Here is an 18633-nt window from a genome sequence, read left to right as displayed (position 1 = left end):
CCAGCCAGGGACCCATCCCAGATGCTGTTGTGAAGGTCTGTTCTAACACTGGCTAGAAAACAAAAGCAGGTTTCTGAGAAGGGGCCGTGCAGCCAGAGGCACACTGTCTTCCTCCAGGCGGGTGGGCCCCTCGGGTTTGGCCGGACACCACTTCTCGGGACCAGGCGCAGCTTTGTTTTGCAGTAGCTCGGTTACTGTACAGGTGCGGGATCTCCCTTCACAGCTGCTTGGTTGATGGCTCTCTTGCCTTCAGGGTTCTGAAACTTCAGATTCTCTGCTTACATTCGAGAGCCTCTCTCCTGAAGAATCTAAGTGGATGGGGGAAGACAGAGTCGGCTGAGTAACTGCTGGGAGCCAAGGCCCACGGGGTCGGGGGGTGCAGCTCAGGGGTGCAGCTTGGGTGAAGCTGTATGCAACCTGGGCAAGGCTGGGTCTCCAGTACCAGATGGCTTCAGGGATTTAAGTCATGTATAGCTGATGACTGTGAACGATTTTAAAATGATTTTAAAACTCTTGTAGTTGCTTCCTCTGGGTCCCGTGGACAGCACACAACCTGCTGTCAGCCCATCTAGCAAGTCAGGCTCGGAGCCTCCACCTCGCTGGGTAATTAACTGAGTGCAACGAGTTCTCTTGGCAAATACAGATGGACCAGAAGGTTCTGTGCTGTTAGACCAGAGTTTTCCAAGTTAAAGAAACTGGCCAGGCAATGGTGGCACACACCTTTAATCCCAGCACTTGGGAGGCAGAGGCAGGCGGACTTCTGAGTTCGAGGCCAGCCTGGTCTACAGAGTGAGTTCCAGGACAGCCAGGGCTATACAGAGAAACCTGTCTCGAAAAAAAACAAAAAGCAAAAAACAAAAAAAACCAAAAACCCCTAAAAAACCAAAACCAAGTTAAAGAAAGCGGTTTGCAGTTAGCACACAGGTTCTTCTCAAGTGTGTAGTGTGTGTCTGCAGGGCACTGTGTGGGAAGAGAAGGGAGGAATGGGCTGTTAAGGAGCAAGGCAGGCACTAAAGAGCCTTCACCACCCTGACAGGATACAAACCTGCCCTGGTCCAGGCTCAGCTAGCATCAGCTTTATGAGTGTGGTCTAAGTGCGCACGCGTGTGGGTGTGCATGCAGGGGTGGTGGCCAGAGTGGAGATGGTGCCTCTCCTCTGCCCACCTCATCCTAGTTTCCTTTGGAGACAAGGTCTCTCAATGAAGCTGGACCTCACTAGTTTGGCTATGCCCGCCATCTCCCCAGACCCAACAAATCCTGATTTGAATCTAGCATCTAAGCGAGTATGATGGGAGGAAACTCGTAGCTGCAGGAGGAGTGGGAGGAAGCCAGCAGCAGCCTGGCAAAACTGGAAAGAGCTGAGCACAAAGGAGGCAGAGGACGGCTTGGGGAAGCAGTGTCCTACCTTGGCCTTTTCGCTGGGCTCTATGACAATGCCATTCGTAGAATTATTTAGTTCTCTGGAGACAACGCAGAGGAATTCTGCCTGGTCTTCATTTCCATAGTTATAGGAAGAGCCAATGCTGATTAACTGACAAAACACAGAGATGGTGACTGTGCAACCATATAGACAGGACCCAAAAACACTCAGGGCAAGAACAAAACAAAAACAAAAACAAAAAAACCTCCCAAAACCCCCACAAACCAAACCAAAACCAAAAAACCCCAAACAAACCAAACCAAACCAAACCAAAACCACTTCCATGCCACAGAACCCTCCCCTTCCTCAACTGGACTTTGTAGCTTTATCCTTCTAAGAATAAACATTCTCTGAGACAACCAAAGTCCAGGGATTAAATGGATCCCAATTCAGGCAGAAGAATCCAATCACAGAGCAGTCAGGTCTGCGTTCCACCCTCTTCCCCTCACCCAAGCACACCACAGCATCCCAAAGGCATCAGAAGCATCATGAATGTGGTCACTGCCTGCATTGACTGAGGAAAGCCAAGCGAGTGAGCACTCCTCAGCCACCAGCTCCCACTCAGATTTTCTCTAGACCAGAGACTGAACCCAGAGACTTGGAAGTACCAAGCAAACCACTCTGTGGCCACCCAAAGCCACAAGCCACGGTATTCTGAACTGTCTTGAAGAAACCCATCCAGCATTTAACTCTAAATTGGAGTGCACATAGAAGAGCTTGGCAAAGAGCAAATGCAGCCTCATAAGCACTCACGGCCTCAAGCCAGGGCACTCCTGTTGCAAGAATGGGGTGTCCCCAGACCCCCCTTCCTCATTTCCACCTCGGAGGCAATAAGAATAGACTTCAATCTCCCTTAGGACATTAGCAAGACCAGGACTAGAGTCACAGGCAGGGCACTTGCCTGGACTGTATGAGGCCACAGGTTCAAACCCCAGGACTGTGATAATATAAAAATAACATTAAAAACTATCTATCACCTTCACAAAGAAAAGTCACATATCTATTTTTACTTTTAATTTTTTTACATATAATTTATAAAAATAACTTCTGCTTCAGATTATGCACCAGGAAAACCAGCCGTGACTATAAATTTTGTGCAGCCTTTGGCCACCCACAGCTGACTGGGAACGAGGGGGGACTGATCCTGAAGGGAGAGAGGGATCTCTCCCTCTAGCCATAACAGCCTTGACACAAGTGTGGCTTTTGTTCTTTAAGTGACCTTCTGGTGAGTTCAGCTGGCTCTGCAGCTCCACTTAACACAGTTCCCTCAGACTCCCTTCATCCAAGCTCAGAGGATGAACTAGGCTGCCACCTAATGGAAGAGAGTGGTAAAATCCAGATTCTCAGGGGCTTTCTTTTCAAATAACCCCAATTCTAAGCACAAAGCCCAGGAAGGGAAAGAGAATGCTGGGAAGTGACCCTGGCACACTTGTGTGTCTGATCCCCTCCTAGCACACCTGCAGTGCATACACCCAGAATTATACGGCTCCTGTGGAAGCAGCCTTCTTTAGGACTAACAGAATGGTGTCAGCAGAGCACTTCTGACAGGAAATCTCTGAGGCAAAGAAGCAAAGGGAGGTGCTTCTGAGTCTTTCACGATACACTGTCAAGTTCAGATTCTAGATGTGAAGCCAGAGGCCGTGTCCTCTTCCCTTCACAGCCTCTTCCCTTCACAGCCGTCACAGAGCAAGGAATGCTCACCCAGGAGCGCTTCCCTAATTTTAAAATAAAAATGGGGCCACAATGGCCCCCCCACCAGGACTATTGACTGGCTGTGGCTCCCTGGGATGAGGTGCTGGGGTTGCTTCTCTTTGAGAAACATACCTGTTCAAATTTCCAGCCGTCAGACATGGTGGAGACCATCTGCGTGAGCTCTTCCTCTTGACACTGCAGGACCCTGTACACGTGCTTCACGGGGCCCTGCAACAACAGGCCGACTAGGTCAGCAGTATGGGGACCCCAGCAGGACCCTAGCGCCCACAGTTGCCTGGGGATGGGGACTCAGACCACCCACTACCTCTCTCTCCAAACAGCACCATGGCTTCCAGGAAAGCTTATCAGCTATAAGAACAGAAAGCAAGGCAAGGGACACGAACCAAAGCATGCAGTAAACCCGGACTCCAGACGGACAGCCCGCGGGACAGCCCGTGACAGCAGGAAAGTCACTTTTTTATGTGACTTAGATGCTAAAATGCACAACGTAATCATGGTGCTCCAGACTGAGTACAAATGGTTATGGAAATTAGCTTTTGGAAAAACTATTTTTATTTATGTGTATGGCATGTGTTTGTGGGTATCAATAAGACAAATGAAGATGTAGGACGCCCCGTGGCTGTGAGCCACTCAACACAGGTCCTTAGCCAGTCCAGCAGGGACTCTTACCCACGGAGCCAGCTGTTCAGCCTTACACTGTCTTCTTTTTGAGACAGGGTCTCACTATGTAGTCTTAGCTGTCCTGGAATTCATTATGTAGAACACATAGGCCTTGAACTCAAGATTCATCTTCCTCTGCCTCCCAAGTGCTGGGATAACACCATGCACTATCACACCTGGCAAGCCTGTCCAAAATGTCCTGGAATTCACTCTATATCCCAACCTGGTCTCAAACTCCTGGCTCTGCCGTTTCCATTTCCCATGGCCGCCTGCCAATGGGAACTGCATATTAATGTATTATCCTATCAAGAAGAAAACACACACTCTACAGACACTCACAGTTTCCCTTTGCTAAGCTACTAGGAGGCTGCCAATGTTTCACAGTACATTCCTGTTACAGAAGTGTGAGACAACAGGAAAGAAACATTTATCTTCTGTCTGCATTCCTGCTTAGCTTCCCTATGGCCTAGGATTTCCTGAGTGACGGTGGTGGGTGTGGAGCAAAGCTATAGCAGAAGAACTGAGGGTCCAGGCCAGCTGGGGCTGTACAAGAGCTGCATGGCAAAACACTAAGAAACAAAAAAGTGTTTTGGGGCTGGGGATGTGGCTCATCAGTGGAGACTCTGTCTAGTACTGTGAGGCTCTGGGTTCCACCCCAGACACACTGAAAGGCGAAACCATAAACTAGAGAGCAATGACTAACACAGCTCGAAGACAGAAAATGCCCTTCCTTGTAAATACAGACAAATCCACTGACAACCCCTTTGGCTCTATCCTTGTATTTGCCTATACATTTTTGGAAACAATCAGTGCACCCCAAAAGATCTGTGATATTGGCCAGAGTAGGCAAATTTCCTAGGATCTAAGCTGCCATTGGCCTTCTTTTTCCTCTTCTAGAGTCAACTCTCCTGTGCTCCAAAAAGAACCACGGCTAACTACCATATAAACAAACAAGCAAATATATGAACAGAAAAATATTTAGAAACCTGTCAGACACGAAAAGAGAGAAGAGACCACGGCAAACACGGGCTTATGGCCACCACACCTGGGGCTCACTTGAAAGCCTGCCATACACAACTGGCAGTGCACAAGTTTCAACAGGTAAGATCTAGAAATCTACAAAGCCAACCAAGTATATCTTAGGATCATGTAGACAGGGAAGAGAACACCTTTCAATATTAATATCATCCCATTCTCAGAGTTCTCTTCATGAAAAGGACAGATGGAAGATCAATCAACACCAAAGGTCCTGACATTCCTAGAACAAGACAGCTTCCAAGGGTGCTCAAGCTGCGGAGCCTGGAGGACTGGTGCTCAAGCCGCAGAGCCTGGAGGGCTAATTCAGTTAACAGCTGCCATCAAATGGAAATCCTAGGATGCTCTCAAGGGATTAACTAATGGCCAAGAATGCAGAGCACTCAGGCTCCATGATTCGGTGGCCTCGGATTACACAATTCAGGGTACCATAAAACTTCTACTAAGCACTCTTTTATTTTAGATTATGGGAAACTGGGGATAAAGCTAGACTTCCGAAACCTCTATTTACTAAATATCTACAAGGCAAGATGCCATGGGGATGTAAGATGGGCAGGAGCGGAGAGCACACGGTCCTGTTTCCTTTCTACCAAGTGTGAGTCTACTGTGGACATCAACAAGAAGCCTTCTAACTCGGACAGAGTGAGTCTCCCATCTTTGCAGATGCTAAGAGGAGTGGCTATGCAGCTCTGACTGCCTTTTCTTTAATGGAGAGACTCACCAATGTGCCATCAGACAGGTGGGATGGCCATTCTTACACAAAGGAAACAGTCTTTTTCCTCTTGCTAGACTCCAAAGTTCTTGGGAGCAAAGACTTTCTCCAGTTACAAAATCACAAGGGCTACCACACCACAGTAGGGTTACACCACAGTAGGGCCACACCACAGTACCACACCACAGTAGGGCTACACTACAGTACCACACACCACAGTAGGGCTACACCACAGTACCACACACCACAGTAGGGCCACACCACAGTAGGGCTCAGCACTTATGAATGACATGGGAAGAAGCAGAGTATGCCCTACTGTCTGCCCTCCCTTACAAGAACATTTTCATTATCTCATCCACTAAGTTAATATAAAATCCAAAGTTGTGAGAGAATGGGGCTGCACATCATTTTTTCCACAGCACGACTCATATGCTTCAAGTGGCTTGCTGAAACTGGAGAGTAGGTGCAAGTGAGACTGGGCTTTACACTCAGGGAGCCAGATACTCCACCAGTAAGAACAAGCTCTCAGGGTCTGCAATCCCAGCACTAGGGAAGCTGAAGCAGGGGAGTGCAAGACCTGGCTGGCCTACAAGCTGGAGAACAAACATTGGCCCTGAAGTGGCCGGGGCTCTTCCCACAGCCACTGTTAAACAGGAACACTATCCTGAAGGGCTGGGGCTGCTGTTCCCTCCACTACTCATTCCCACTCTGAACCAGTCTGGCCCTCCAGCCCGGAGGAGACGGTATCCTTTGCACTCACAGACAGACAGACAGCTGCCTGGACAGGTTCTGTCCTTAGCAGTTCCAGACACCTTACTTGTGAAGTTCTGTTCTCATTGTCTCGTATCCTTTCCTTAACCAGCCGCACGAGAGATGCGATATTGTAAAACTCTGCTTCTTCCAGCACACCTAGAAGAAGGGCCAGGCTGTGGTCAGAGGTGTGTGAGCCCATGGGGAGACAGCAAGGCAAGGCTTGACTTCCAACTAACTACTGCATTTTCTAAACACAATTCTCATCTCCTCTTCAGCCTAGGAAACTTAAGAAATCTAACTCTGTTCTACAGGGCTTGTCCATAAAGCTTACACTGAAGGGAATTAAATAGAGGGTGCACCCGCTCATCTCACCCTCAAACACAGGGTGCACCCGCTCGTCTCACCTCCTGCTTCCTCCTAGCACCTGCTCACTAGCTGTCCATATGTCACCTAGTTCCTGCAACCTGCCACGCTGGATAGTTCCCAACCCTGCAGTATTTGCCTGTTTTCCCTAAAAGGGGCAGGTTGATAGATAGGTACATGTATGTAAACTTAGGAATTTAATAGGACAATTATTTCAGCCAGGGCTGGGCAGTCGCAGAAATCATGCCTAGCAAGGTTTGATCCTCAACTAATAACAAAGATGTGGGGTGTGGCTGGCGGAGCAATCAGTGACTCCTGTCATGGTAAACATTAAAGATTTTAGACAGAATAATTATGGCATGTCTGCTCCTGCACTAGGAAAAAAATGCTCTAATGAACACTATTATGACTGAGAAACTGGGAAGGAGATGCAGGTAAACAATCAATATCAAATCTCCTGAGCTGTCAGGAGGATTAAGCCAAGGCCCTGTTTTTAGCGTAACACAGAGAATTATTAAGGAATGAAATTTGCAATCTAGCCTCAAACAGTTCAGAAATACAACCTCTTAGGAGAATGAGGGGGGAGAGATGGGGGTAGAAGTGCCTAGAAGGACACAAAGTTCAGTGATTTAAAAAAAAAAAAATTCCAAAAAAATGTCCCAAACTGGTGAATCTTGGTAAAGGGTACTTTGTATTATTCATGTTTTTTTTCTAAGCCCCAAATTATTTCAAAATAAAGTGTTTTCCAAGTTATTTTTGTCAATTATTCATTCTTGTCAGCTATGGTGGTTTTAATGCCTTTAATCCCAGCAGCAACAGATGAATCTGTGAGTTCAAGGTCGGCCAAGGTCGGCCAGGATGACAGACTAAGTCTCCATTTCAGAAAAACAAAGGAAATCATATTTATCTATTTGTGTGGATAGGTGAAAAGGACGTGAACATGGAGGTCAGAGAATAATTTGCTATAATCGATCTTTTCCTTCTACCATGTGTGTACCAGGGACTGAACTCAGGTGGTCAGGCTTGGCAACAAGAGCTCTTACCTGGTGAGTCACCTCGCTGGCTCAACAAAGTTTATTGTCTATATTAAAGACATAAAGATTGTTAAGATGTGTGTGGAATTTATTACACCTTTTCCTACTACTTATGTATGCATCTGAAATGATTTTTTTTTCCCACACAGGTTTCTCTGTGTAGCCCTGGCTGTTCTAGAACTCACTTTGTAGACCAGGCTGGCCTTGAACTCAGGGATCCACCTGGCTCTGCCCACTGAGTGCTGGGATTACAGAAGTGCACCCCCACTGCCCTGCGTGATTTGTTTTAAAAGGTCATTTGTAGACAGCCTCTTTCAGGGAGAAAGAGTAAACAAGAAAAGGCACTTGAGACAGAGAATGGGCAAGAACGAACAGCTCCTCTCTTTCCTAACTAAATGGAGCTGTTCCCAAGCCACTTCATTAAGGATTGCCATTACAAGCTTTTCTATCCAAAGGTAGGGGTTCTAGATAAGGGGCCCTGAATTTAGGAAAGGACCCCAAATTTCCACTGGATGCCTCCCTCCAGAGACCAGGCAGTCCTTTTACATAGAGGCCCAGACCCACTTATGATCCAAATGCCCTACAAAGCGGAATGACAAGGAGCCATCGACACGCCTGCCAGTGAGTTGGAGAGTGAATCAGGTCAGCTGCACGACTTCACAGAGAAGCATGAGACCAGAGTCTTAAGAAATGAGGTCAGGCATTTATTAATATGATTTTTGCAAGTCCAAGGGAAAATGGAAAAATGAAACAGCTGACTGACAAAGATGTGGTGGTTCAGGTTAACAGGCACTCAGCGCCAGCGAGTAAACACATGTGCTTCAGGACTGTCCCAGCCAGCCCTGCAGGGTTACAAGCCTAAAGCACATCATCTGCCAGCGGAGCAACTCGGCTTTGTGCCACAGCGGACACAGCCTGTGCAGCTTCCTTCCCAGCTCTCGACAAGACTGGGAGCTGGAGGCTACCTGCTTACTTTCACTAAGGCTTCCACCTGCCCAAGCCCATTGAGGATCCCAAACAAAAAACCCTCAAGTCTTTGAAGCAGCTTTAATCACCTGCAAGTCACCTGCAAGTCTGAAGCAGCCAGGCGTCCTTACCTTCCTCTGCCAGCTCCTTGGTAATGATGAGTTTTCCATGGCGGAGGTAGTTTAGGATGGGACCAAAGTAGGTAGGGTCTCTGTCAATCAGATAGGCTCCAGTCTCGTCCTGTCAAGGGAGCATAGCCAAGCCCTGTGAACCTTCCAGCAACATTGTCTAAACAGCATTTCCCTAAGGCCAGGGCACTCCCGCAACAGTTACTCTGTCCACGAAAAACACTTTGTTTATTTACTGAATCGGCTTTGCTACAGTTTGCTTACCTTAAACTACTGGCCAGAGGCTGGTTTTAAGACCATTTCAGGTCAGATAGATGCCCAGTCACCCCCACTTTGAGGCCTTTATTTACTGGGTGGACCCACAATCTTTTAACATTCTGCTGTAGGATACCAGCTACAGGGGAGAAAGGAAATTCCATAGCTGTCTTAAGCATTCTGACTCCTTCACTGCCCCTGGACTACATTCCTAATTCTGAGAAAACCTCCATTTTATTGGCAGCTCTCCTGAGCCCAAGGCCAACATCAGTGGGAGTCCGCACTGGCAGCTGCAATCTCACACACCCTAGTTCTGTGCCCAGAGGAAGCGTGGTACTGCCAGGACTTGGCTCAGAGCAGCTTTAATCCTACTCATCTTTACAGTAAAAGAAACAAGAAACTGGCTTGTGTGGCCATAAAGAAGATTGAGGGTATATAAAAAGAATTCCCCATAAACATGAGTTCTGCAATCCCTTTTAGTTAGGAGGGGTAAGGTTTCCATCAATTTGGTATCAGAGAACAGATGAAATTGAATTAAGTGTTTATGCAAGTCAGCTAACCACGGGAGTGCTTTATGGTATGGAAAGTGGTGTAAGCTACTGCCAAGGATGCATCTGAGAGTCAAAGGTGAACCTGCCAAAGCTACTGTTCAAACTGGAAGTGAGCGGCACATCTTGCCGCTGCTCAACCCTGTTTGACTCTACACATTCTCCGGGTCTTAACCGATCAGCCTTTCTTTCCAAAGAGTGCATTTACTTCCAAAATTGTACTGAGACGACAAGACTGTTACCGCACACAAGGTCTGGGAGTAGGATTTTATCACCACCACAGCAGGTATCACTACAAACACTTCCTGCAGCCTTCAGTAGCGGACGCTGTCATTAAACCTCAAGTTTAAGACCACTTTGCACTGGGATGGAACAGGACCTGGGTCCTCCTCCGAAAGTGACCAAGACGTGGTCATTCACTCTGATCCAGTTCTGAATGCATCTGGCAGCAGCAGCCAGGGGCCATACGGGAGTCAAAGAAAAACTCATGCAGATCTGAAGGGGGTGGGGGGGTTCTCAGGAGGGGCAGAGAACGTGAGAGGAGTACGAAGGGGGCTCCTGTGGGTGCAAGTGGACAACTCGAGGAAGGAGCAGCTTAGAAAAGGGCGGGGTGCGAAGGGAAGCCGGAGTGTGCCTGAAGATGGGGCAGAACAGGGTTGGGAGATCATTCCGAGGTGGCCGGTGCTAACTCGCTAACTCGGGGGGAGAAAGTGGACTGAAGTCCGGGTTTGCAGGACCCGCTGGAGGGAAACGTGTCCCAGGGATGGGAACACCAGCCTAGAATGGGTCCCGACGCCCGGGGGCGCGCCCGAGGGCGGGGCGCACCTTGTCCGAGTCCAGCTCCGGGTCCTCCTGGCAGCACAGGCGGCAGAGGAAGGACTTGGGCTCCCGGCCTAGGGTCTGCCTGGTGGTCACGAAGTAGGTACCGCCCACGTTGAGCCGGACCCAGCGGGCCGCCCCGCCGCCCCCCGTTCGCTCCGGAGGTCCGGGCCCGGGCTCCAGTGGCTGCGCGACGGCGGCGGGCTGGCGCCCATGTCCGCGGGGTGTAGGGCCGGCAGGGCGAGGGCTGGGAGGTCCGCGGCCCGAGCCGCCCCCATCGCCCACCGCACTCCCGCCACCCCCTCCCAGCCCCGCCATTGCCGGGTCCAGCTGCAGTTCCGCCATCTTGGGCCGCCGCTGCCCGCGCGCCGCCGGGCCGGCCCATTCCTCGGCAGGGAGAGCCGGGCCAGCCCATCGGCGGGGGTGGGGCAGGGGGAAAGGGACGGAAGCGCCCCCAACTAGCAGAGACCCCGACGGCGCAGGCGCCGCGCCTGCCTCTCGGGGCGGGACTTCCTGAACGGGACTCCACGCTCGTTGGCTGATGTGTGAAACAAGACCCGCCTATTGCGCTTTCGGATTGGCCAAAGAGAGATCTTCCGGAAACACACTTCCGTTCCTTGCTGCAGGAGACAGCGCTCCGCCGGGGGTCGGTGAAGGTGAGTGGCGTTTGAGGTATTGGGTCGGTTCTCCACGGACCCTTTTGTATTGTATTCCAGACCTCGCTTCGATGCTTGTTCCATCTCCGCGGAGGACGTCGGACCTTCGAGCTGCCCCACTGGCAGAGCGCCCGAGGTCACTGCTTTGCCCTACTCGCCTCCAGGCGGGGCGAGATTGAGACCTGGCCATGACTTGGCCAATCACTCTTGATTTAGATGTTGCCACAGACTATTGTCTCACATTGTGTGGCGATTTCAGGAGTGGAGTTTAGGGGTTGGGGAAGCCATGGTGATGACTTTCAGAGAGGACAAGACACCCAGCCGACTTCAACGCTGCGTCCTTCCCTCCTAATGGAGGACTGACTCTAGGATTCCTCGTGAGGTTTACCGATTGATCGAATTCTCTATGCTCATGACCTGTTTCCATAGGAGCAGGCTGGCTAACTTGTCTGAAAAGCCACCAGCGCTAGATATTAACCAGATCTAAAAAAAAAAAAAAAAAAGTCTGTGACTCCTGCTTTCTCCCATGCTTAGAGTCCACTTCGTTCTCTGGCATCCTTAGTTCACTGTCTTAGCTTCTGTAAGCGCTACTGAGGAAGGAAGGAAGGAAGAAAGGAAGGGGGGAGGCCAGCATTTGACAACTTTGATCGTTAGGAAGGTAACCCTCACTCAGAGCTGTGTAGATGGTTTCCACGTTTTGGTTAGCTTTGTTCGTAGTTATTTTCTGTATATTGTCTTGTTTTGGTCTCAAGACAGCTCCAGTCACTTTCTTTTCACAGTATCATTTGTGTAAAAATGCCTCTGAAAGTGCAAGGTATGTGTGCCGTGGACAGGATGACATGAAAGTTCAAGTGTAGGCCAGGGTTGAGAATCCCTAACGTCTTTATAATGCCTGTAATTTCACTTAGTATTTTTAACAGCTCTTTCCTTTAATTTGCAGATGTGGAAATTTTGTCTGTGCTTTTTGAAGCCTTGCCAGATTTGTTGTGTCAAAATTTCCGTATGGTAGAGAATCAGTGGCCAAAACGCAGTTGTTTATTTAGCTTTTGGGCAACTTATGACTTCCTTTAGCAGTGTTTGCAAAGAGCACAAAGTAGAAATGGGTTGGCACAGAGGAAGGGCAACCTAGTAGGAGAAAACATATTTATATTCTGTGTTGTACAGCTTTATTGATGTATTGAGACAGGCTCTCATTTATCTCCTGTGGCCTTGAACCTTTGATTCACCGCCTCTACCTCAGTGTGTCTGGTGCTGGAGAGGGAACCCAGGGCTTTGTCCAGGCCAGGCAGGCATTCTAACATCTGGCTACATCCCTAACCCCCTTTTCTGGTTCAAATCTAATTCTTTTATCTGTTGCATAGACCCATCAAATGCTCATGCTGATCTGGCTCTTTATTTATTTATTTATTTTTGAGTTTTCGAGACAGGTTTTCTCTGTATAGCCCTGGCTGTCCTGGAACTCACTCTGTGGACCAGTCTGGCCTCGAACTCAGAAATCTGCCTGCCTCTGCCTCCCAAGTGCTGGGATTAAAGGCGTGTGCCATCACCGCCTGGTTCTGATCTGGCTCTTAAGGACTTATATTTCTTGGGAATGGTCTCCTTCAGAGGGCTCTCTCCAGAGACACTGTTTAAGCAGACCTGTTTTGTTTTCTAGTATTCCAAGATGGCTGGGCGTAAACTTGCTCTAAAAACCATTGATTGGGTATCTTTTGTGGAGATCATGCCCCAAAACCAGAAGACAATTGGAAACGCCCTAAAGTCCTGGAATGAGACCCTCCACAGCAGGTCAGTATGTTAGGAGGAGCTCCCCACCCTTGTCACTGAACCTAGAAGCAATCTTTTGACATTTATCACATCTCCTTAGTATTTAGTAAGTATATGAGTTCACATCTGCTGCTGTGTGTGCCATATCAAAAGAAAACTTGTGGGGTTAGCTCTCTGCCTTCAACTATGTGAGTCTTGGGTATTGAACATAGGTCCTTAGGTTTACCAGCAAGCGCCTTTACCCACTTAGCCATCTTGCCAACCCTAACTAGGTATTTCTAATAGTCTGATGAGAGTAAAGAAACGATGTGTTGCTGGACAGTGGTGTTTCACGCCCCTTATCCCAGCACTTGGGAGGCAGAGGCAAGCAGATTTCTGAGTTTGAGGCCAGCCTGGTCTACAGAGTGAGTTCCAGGATAGCCAGGGCTACACAGAGAAACCTTATCTCGGAAAAAACAAAACAAAACAAAACAAAACAAAACCAATGTGTTTTGCAAATGAAAGCATTTTGTGATAGCCCTTCAGAGAAAAGTGTGCCCGACACTCCAGTGTGTAAGAATTGGGGAGATTGCCGTGTGAGTAGTGTCTTTGGCTTATCCAGTCCAGGAATAAAAGTCCTGACTTCCTTTTCCATATGAGCAGGTTGGCTAGTCTGTCTGAGAAACCACCAGCGATTGACTGGGCTTACTACAAGGCCAATGTGGCCCAGGCTGGCTTGGTGGATGATTTTGAAAAGAAGGTGAGTCTTCAGATAACTAACTCTGTCTTTAGGGGCTAGCAGGTGGCTATGATCCAGTGCTTGTTGTGATAAGGAAATGTGGAAGGGTCCCGGGATGACTAGTGATGGGCTGAGGAGGCCTTCCAAGCCTTCCCACCACCCACCAGAGATCACAGGGAGTGAGAGTCTCCATGTGGCCTAGGCCTTCCCACCACACCACCAGAGATCACAGGGAGTGAGAGTGTCTCCATGTGGCCAGTAAGAAGTAGAAGCTTTCAGCCTGCCTTTAGGCTCTTGGGCTACAAGAGTGACATCTCTGTCCTTGTTTATAGTATAATGCCCTGAAGATTCCTGTGCCTGAGGATAAATACACAGCCCTGGTGGACCAGGAGGAGAAGGAAGATGTAAGTGGGCGGGCATTTTTGTGGTTGTTTTGTTTAGTTTTTTTTCCCCCTCTCCAAAATTTTCTTAGTTTTTGTTTGTTTTATTGTAAGGTATCACTGTGTAACCTTGGTTAACCTCAAACTCATGGTGATCCTCCTGCATCAGCCTCTCAAGTGTGGGGATTCTAGGCAAGTACACTGTGGTCAGATCCTGCAGTTTCCTTAATTCTTAGTAGCAAGGGTAGCTAGTGAATTAAATTGAAGATTAAAGTGTGAGAGTAAAGAGGACTAGAATGCTAGTAAATGCAGCCACATAAATGAATCTAAAAATAGTACTGAATAAAAGAAGCTAGCAAGCCCAGGCCTGGTGGGATGCACTTTAATGCCCTATCTCTGAGTTAGAGGGCAGCCAGAGAGCTCTGTAAGTATGTGTGACTCAGTGCTTACACCCAACAGGTCTGTTAAGAACAGGACATCAGTTTTAGAACATAACCATTCAGCACTCAAATACCTATTTGTCTGGAAATACCTCATGCCAAATTGGAACCTAGCAGTGGGGGGTGGGGGTGGGGGTGGCACATGACTTACCTTGACTGTTCAGTGATCAGTCCTAAGCTGCTGTCCTGCCTGACTGCTTTGTGGGTATTGAAAGGTGTCACTTGTCCTCAACAAAGGCATTCAGGACTTGGCCAAGCGTGCTCTTCTGTAGGTTGCAGCAGGAAGGGAGCAGACTTAGCCGCGGTGCTCAGGGCTAACTGTCAGAACACAGTTTGGCTTCAGGACGGTTTCTTCTTTCTCTTAAAGGTGAAGAGCTGTGCTGAGTTCGTGTCTGGATCTCAGCTCAGGATCCAGGAGTATGAGAAGCAGGTGAGGATGAACCATGGCCTCTTTCTGTGACTGCATGCCAGTGATCTTCCTTGGAGTCTTGTTTTGATCTCAGAGGCCTTGCCCATTTCCTGTAGCTAACAGGTTTCTGCTCTTTGTAGCTGGAGAAAATTAGGAACATAATTCCCTTTGATCAGATGACCATCGATGACTTGAACGAGGTCTTCCCAGAAACCAAGCTGGACAAGAAGAAGTACCCATACTGGCCCCACCAGCCCATCGAGAACCTATGAAGCAGCCCAGGAGGGAGCCCGGGCTGACATGAAATAAAACATTTACAAAGTGCTGGCTATTGTCTCTAAGTAGATAAACACTTCTGAGGTGGCCCCACCAGAAGCATTATGTGGACCAGCGGTCTGGGGTGTGTGTGTGTGTGTGTGTGTGTGTGCAGACAGTAGAAAACCAGTTACTGAGTGCTCTGGGCTGTTGGAGCTTGAACAGCAGAGCCTGTGACCATACTATAGGGAGGATAGTTTTTGCAGATTGTCCTCTGTGCTCTCATGTGTGTTCTGGCCCCTACATCTCACACACACACACACACACACACACACACACACACACAAATGGAAACAAACACTTAAGGTGGTAGGGAGAGATAGCCCTTACGCACTCATGACCTGTGTGTGACCAGTACACAGTTGCTGAGTCTTGTGATTCTCCTGTTCTCACAGGAGTCTCCCAGTGTCCACAGTCTGTATGGTAGGGGCTGGGTGAAGAGACCATAGCTCTTCAGTGGGGTGCCAGTGCCATGACTGAGGGGGAACTCGGTGTGGTACTCTGCTGTGTGGACATTAAAGGCATAGCTACATATGAGCATCTGTGAGCTCCAGGGGACAGACCTCTGCTACCTCCTATGGGGGAAATCCCTTTAGAAGATAATGTGTTGTTTTATCAGTCTTAAATGTCCTTGCCTCAGAAAACCCTAAGAAAAGAAAGCACTTCCAAGAAAAGAAACAGCAAAACAGCCAAGTGTAGGGTGAACCCCAGCACCAGGGAGGTGGAGGCAGGTGGATTTCTGTGGATTCCAGGCCAGCCCTTTCTGCAAACAATATGCTGAGACAGGAAATTGAGGACACCGATTGATGTATGTATCTTTATGAAGGAAATAACTGTTAAGTTAAAGATTAGACCAGAGCTGGAGAGATGGCTCAGCAGGTAAGAGCACTGACTGCTCTTCCAGAGGTCCTGAGTTCAAGTCCCAGCAACCACATGGTGGCTCACAATTATCTGTAGTGAGATCTGATGCCCTTGTGTCTGAAGACAGCTCCAGTATATTCACATAAAATAAGTAAATCTTTAAAAAAAAAAAAAAAAAGGCCTTTGCCAACCTCTGGAAGCCATGCTTTTGCCCCCACCCCTGGTGACACCCTCCCGCGTCGGCAATGCAGAGCTTGCTGTGGCTTACCCTAACCTTTTCTCCCCCCTTCCCCTCCATCACTGTAAGGGTTGTGAGAGCTGTGTATGGAAGCACGGAGTGCAGCGGGCTGAGAGCTACTCTCCACTGCTCTGTCTGGCTCGGAGGCGTCCAAGGGTATATTCTCTTGCAGGAACAGCTCAGCAGCAGGAGAGGATGAAGCTGGGCATTTTCCCTGGTGAATTGTTTCATTCAAGAGTTAAATAGACACATGAATACATGATTTAAATCTGCAAACCGGACCTGGTGACATATGCCTACAATCCCAGCACTCAGGAGGCTAAGGTGGCCATGGGTATCACAAAAGTGTATCTATAGGAAACAACAGAAAACAACTGCGCTCTATAATTCACCTCTTAAAAGGTAATTCATTACTGGTGTCAGAATGGAACGTACGTCTTCAACGCCAAATGTAACGGTGATTTAACACCAGGTGTCCTGATAAATTTTTTAATTTAAGATGGGGGGACAGTTTAAGGCTAATTGAAAGTTGAAATTCAACTGAAAGACTCGGTCGGGTTGAAAATTTTTCCGACCACGAAGGGACTCGAACCCTCAATCTTCTGATCCGAAATCAGACGCCTTATCCATTAGGCCACGCGGTCTACCTACGCAAGGAGCTTCACCGGAACGTATTATTTGATGAAGTGCAGGCGCTGCTCCGACGACGGACAACGGTGATGCTTGTGGCATCTGTAACTTCCGAGCGGCGGCGCTTGGGAGCTGGGTAGCGCGGCTGCGTGGCTTGGCGGAGAGCTCCTCCGACTTGGGCCAGTTTGAATCCTCTCTGGTCAGCCCCTGTGCCCGCGTCTCGCAGCTCTCCTTGTCGTCCGGCTTTTCTCCGGGTCGGCGTGAAATCTGGGTCAGGTCCCCAGGCCAGAGCGGAGGCGCTCGGTCAGCGTTCCGGGATAGGGTTGGTCACGTCAGCGCGCCGCGCTATCACGGACCACGTGAACGCGGCCTTTTATCGCGCCCCAGTGGCCTAATGGATAAGGCACTGGCCTCCTAAGCCAGGGATTGTGGGTTCGAGTCCCACCTGGGGTGGTGCTCGCTTAATTTTGGAGACGGAGTCCTGCGCGCACTTCCTCCCGCTGGGCGAGGTTTCGTTTGGCTCTCTCTTTGTGGCCAGTCGGTTAGCTTGGTCTATGAGCAGTGCACTACCCAAGACTGTGCTGACCGCGTTTGGCTTTGTACCTTAGTTCTTCACTGCCCTCCCCATCCCGAGCACGTGCATCCCTACTCTTGAAGGTTTGTATGGTCTCCATTTATCTTAGGTGATGATCAAAAAACAAAATATACTGCCTACCCCAGGTGGGACTCGAACCCACAATCCCTGGCTTAGGAGGCCAGTGCCTTATCCATTAGGCCACTGGGGCCTACGGCACGTGGCCTTCGCCTTTTCCCTTCTAATGGGCTCACGACTATACCTCTGACTGCTCTGACTCGAAAGGCGTTTTTTAGTTGTTTTATCCGGGGAGAAGCTGAGACCTGAACTAAAACGCCCGAGCTATCGAGCGGCAGAGGGTAGAGCCTAGGGGACGCCTTGAGGTCGCCTGCTCATCCGGACGTGGAATGCGGGAAAGTTTTCCGGGGAGTTTTCTATCCCTATCCCCGCTGGGGATTGTATCCCTTCGTACATCTCTAAAGAACTGACAGTGAAAACATGAGCACTGAAAATCTTCCCGATCCTTCCAGTAACTATAGAAACATTCAGACACTATGTATGCCCTTTGCAAATAGGCAATACCCGGGAGGGCGGAGGTCAAAGGGGCAGGAGGAGAGAACGGAGGACCAGAAGAGACTAGCTTAGCTAGCTTAGTATTGTAATGTTAACGCACTTTAATAAAATCCCGAGGGGGATGGAAGCGCTGAGCAGTCTGGGCGGTCTAGCTTAGCCATGGCTTCCTGGTAGGTGTAGAGGTTCTGGGAAAGGCTGGGGCTTGGAACGAGATATGTATGGTTTTAAACTATGTAACTGAACACAGGAAGATGCATTTGTTTAATGAATGACTTATTCGTGTGGAATAATTGGTCCCTGTAGTTAATCCTAAGAATTCCCTGCTCTGTTTCTCAATGCTGACTTCATTAAACGCTGCAGGGGTGGGGGGCCTGGAGGGGGGCGACCACGCTTGGAGCTGAAGCTGAAGTTTGAATGCATTTGGAGCAATGTGGAGATTGGGCAATTGTAGGAAGCTGTGAAGGAGGAGCGCTTGGAATTAGCAATGACCTGGGGAACTGCTAACAAGAATAGTGTAATTAATTGTTATAAACCTCCAAGCAAGTCCAGTGACAGCTCATATCAACCTGAAGGTATTAAATTTTAGGCATGGATTCTCTTGTATGCCAGAACCCTGGAACAGAATAAAATGACAAACCAAATTTATCAAATTTCCATGCAACCCAACAC

At 48.8% G+C, this 18633-nt stretch overlaps 2 protein-coding genes and 3 non-coding genes across 7 annotated transcripts; 2 read left to right on the top strand and 3 right to left on the bottom strand.

Annotated features, from left to right (window-relative positions):
• Window positions 1–10875, bottom strand: Kctd2 (potassium channel tetramerization domain containing 2). 2 transcript variants are annotated; one of them, XM_031352695.1, is made up of 7 exons: window positions 10732–10875; window positions 10413–10658; window positions 8788–8896; window positions 6358–6449; window positions 3245–3340; window positions 1406–1531; window positions 1–308 (listed from the first exon to the last, which is right to left on the bottom strand). In XM_031352695.1, exons 1-7 carry the CDS (start codon window positions 10819–10821, stop codon window positions 279–281), a joined length of 789 nt encoding a protein of 262 aa, XP_031208555.1. In that variant the 5' UTR covers window positions 10822–10875; the 3' UTR covers window positions 1–278. The 2 variants fall into 2 exon arrangements, with proteins under 2 accessions (XP_031208555.1, XP_031208554.1); XM_031352694.1 differs by having other exon boundaries at window positions 10413–10873.
• Window positions 10876–10931: 56 nt separating this feature from the next.
• Atp5pd (ATP synthase peripheral stalk subunit d) lies at window positions 10932–15098 on the top strand. 2 transcript variants are annotated; one of them, XM_031352696.1, is made up of 6 exons: window positions 10932–11062; window positions 12717–12847; window positions 13469–13565; window positions 13877–13948; window positions 14732–14794; window positions 14914–15098. In XM_031352696.1, exons 2-6 carry the CDS (start codon window positions 12726–12728, stop codon window positions 15043–15045), a joined length of 486 nt encoding a protein of 161 aa, XP_031208556.1. In that variant the 5' UTR covers window positions 10932–11062; window positions 12717–12725; the 3' UTR covers window positions 15046–15098. The 2 variants fall into 2 exon arrangements, with proteins under 2 accessions (XP_031208556.1, XP_031208557.1); XM_031352697.1 differs by lacking the exon at window positions 10932–11062 and adding an exon at window positions 11070–11198.
• A 1660-nt stretch (window positions 15099–16758) lies between these two features.
• Window positions 16759–16831, bottom strand: Trnar-ucg. The gene has a single exon. It is a non-coding gene; the product is annotated as a tRNA-Arg (tRNA).
• Window positions 16832–17197: 366 nt separating this feature from the next.
• Trnar-ccu lies at window positions 17198–17270 on the top strand. The gene has a single exon. It is a non-coding gene; the product is annotated as a tRNA-Arg (tRNA).
• Window positions 17271–17529: 259 nt separating this feature from the next.
• Trnar-ccu lies at window positions 17530–17602 on the bottom strand. The gene has a single exon. It is a non-coding gene; the product is annotated as a tRNA-Arg (tRNA).
• Window positions 17603–18633: the final 1031 nt, after the last annotated feature.

The sequence above is a fragment of the Mastomys coucha genome, unplaced genomic scaffold, assembly GCF_008632895.1.
Source record: "Mastomys coucha isolate ucsf_1 unplaced genomic scaffold, UCSF_Mcou_1 pScaffold5, whole genome shotgun sequence".
Classification (NCBI taxonomy): domain Eukaryota; kingdom Metazoa; phylum Chordata; class Mammalia; order Rodentia; family Muridae; genus Mastomys; species Mastomys coucha.
This window is presented reverse-complemented; position numbering and strand designations above follow the sequence as displayed.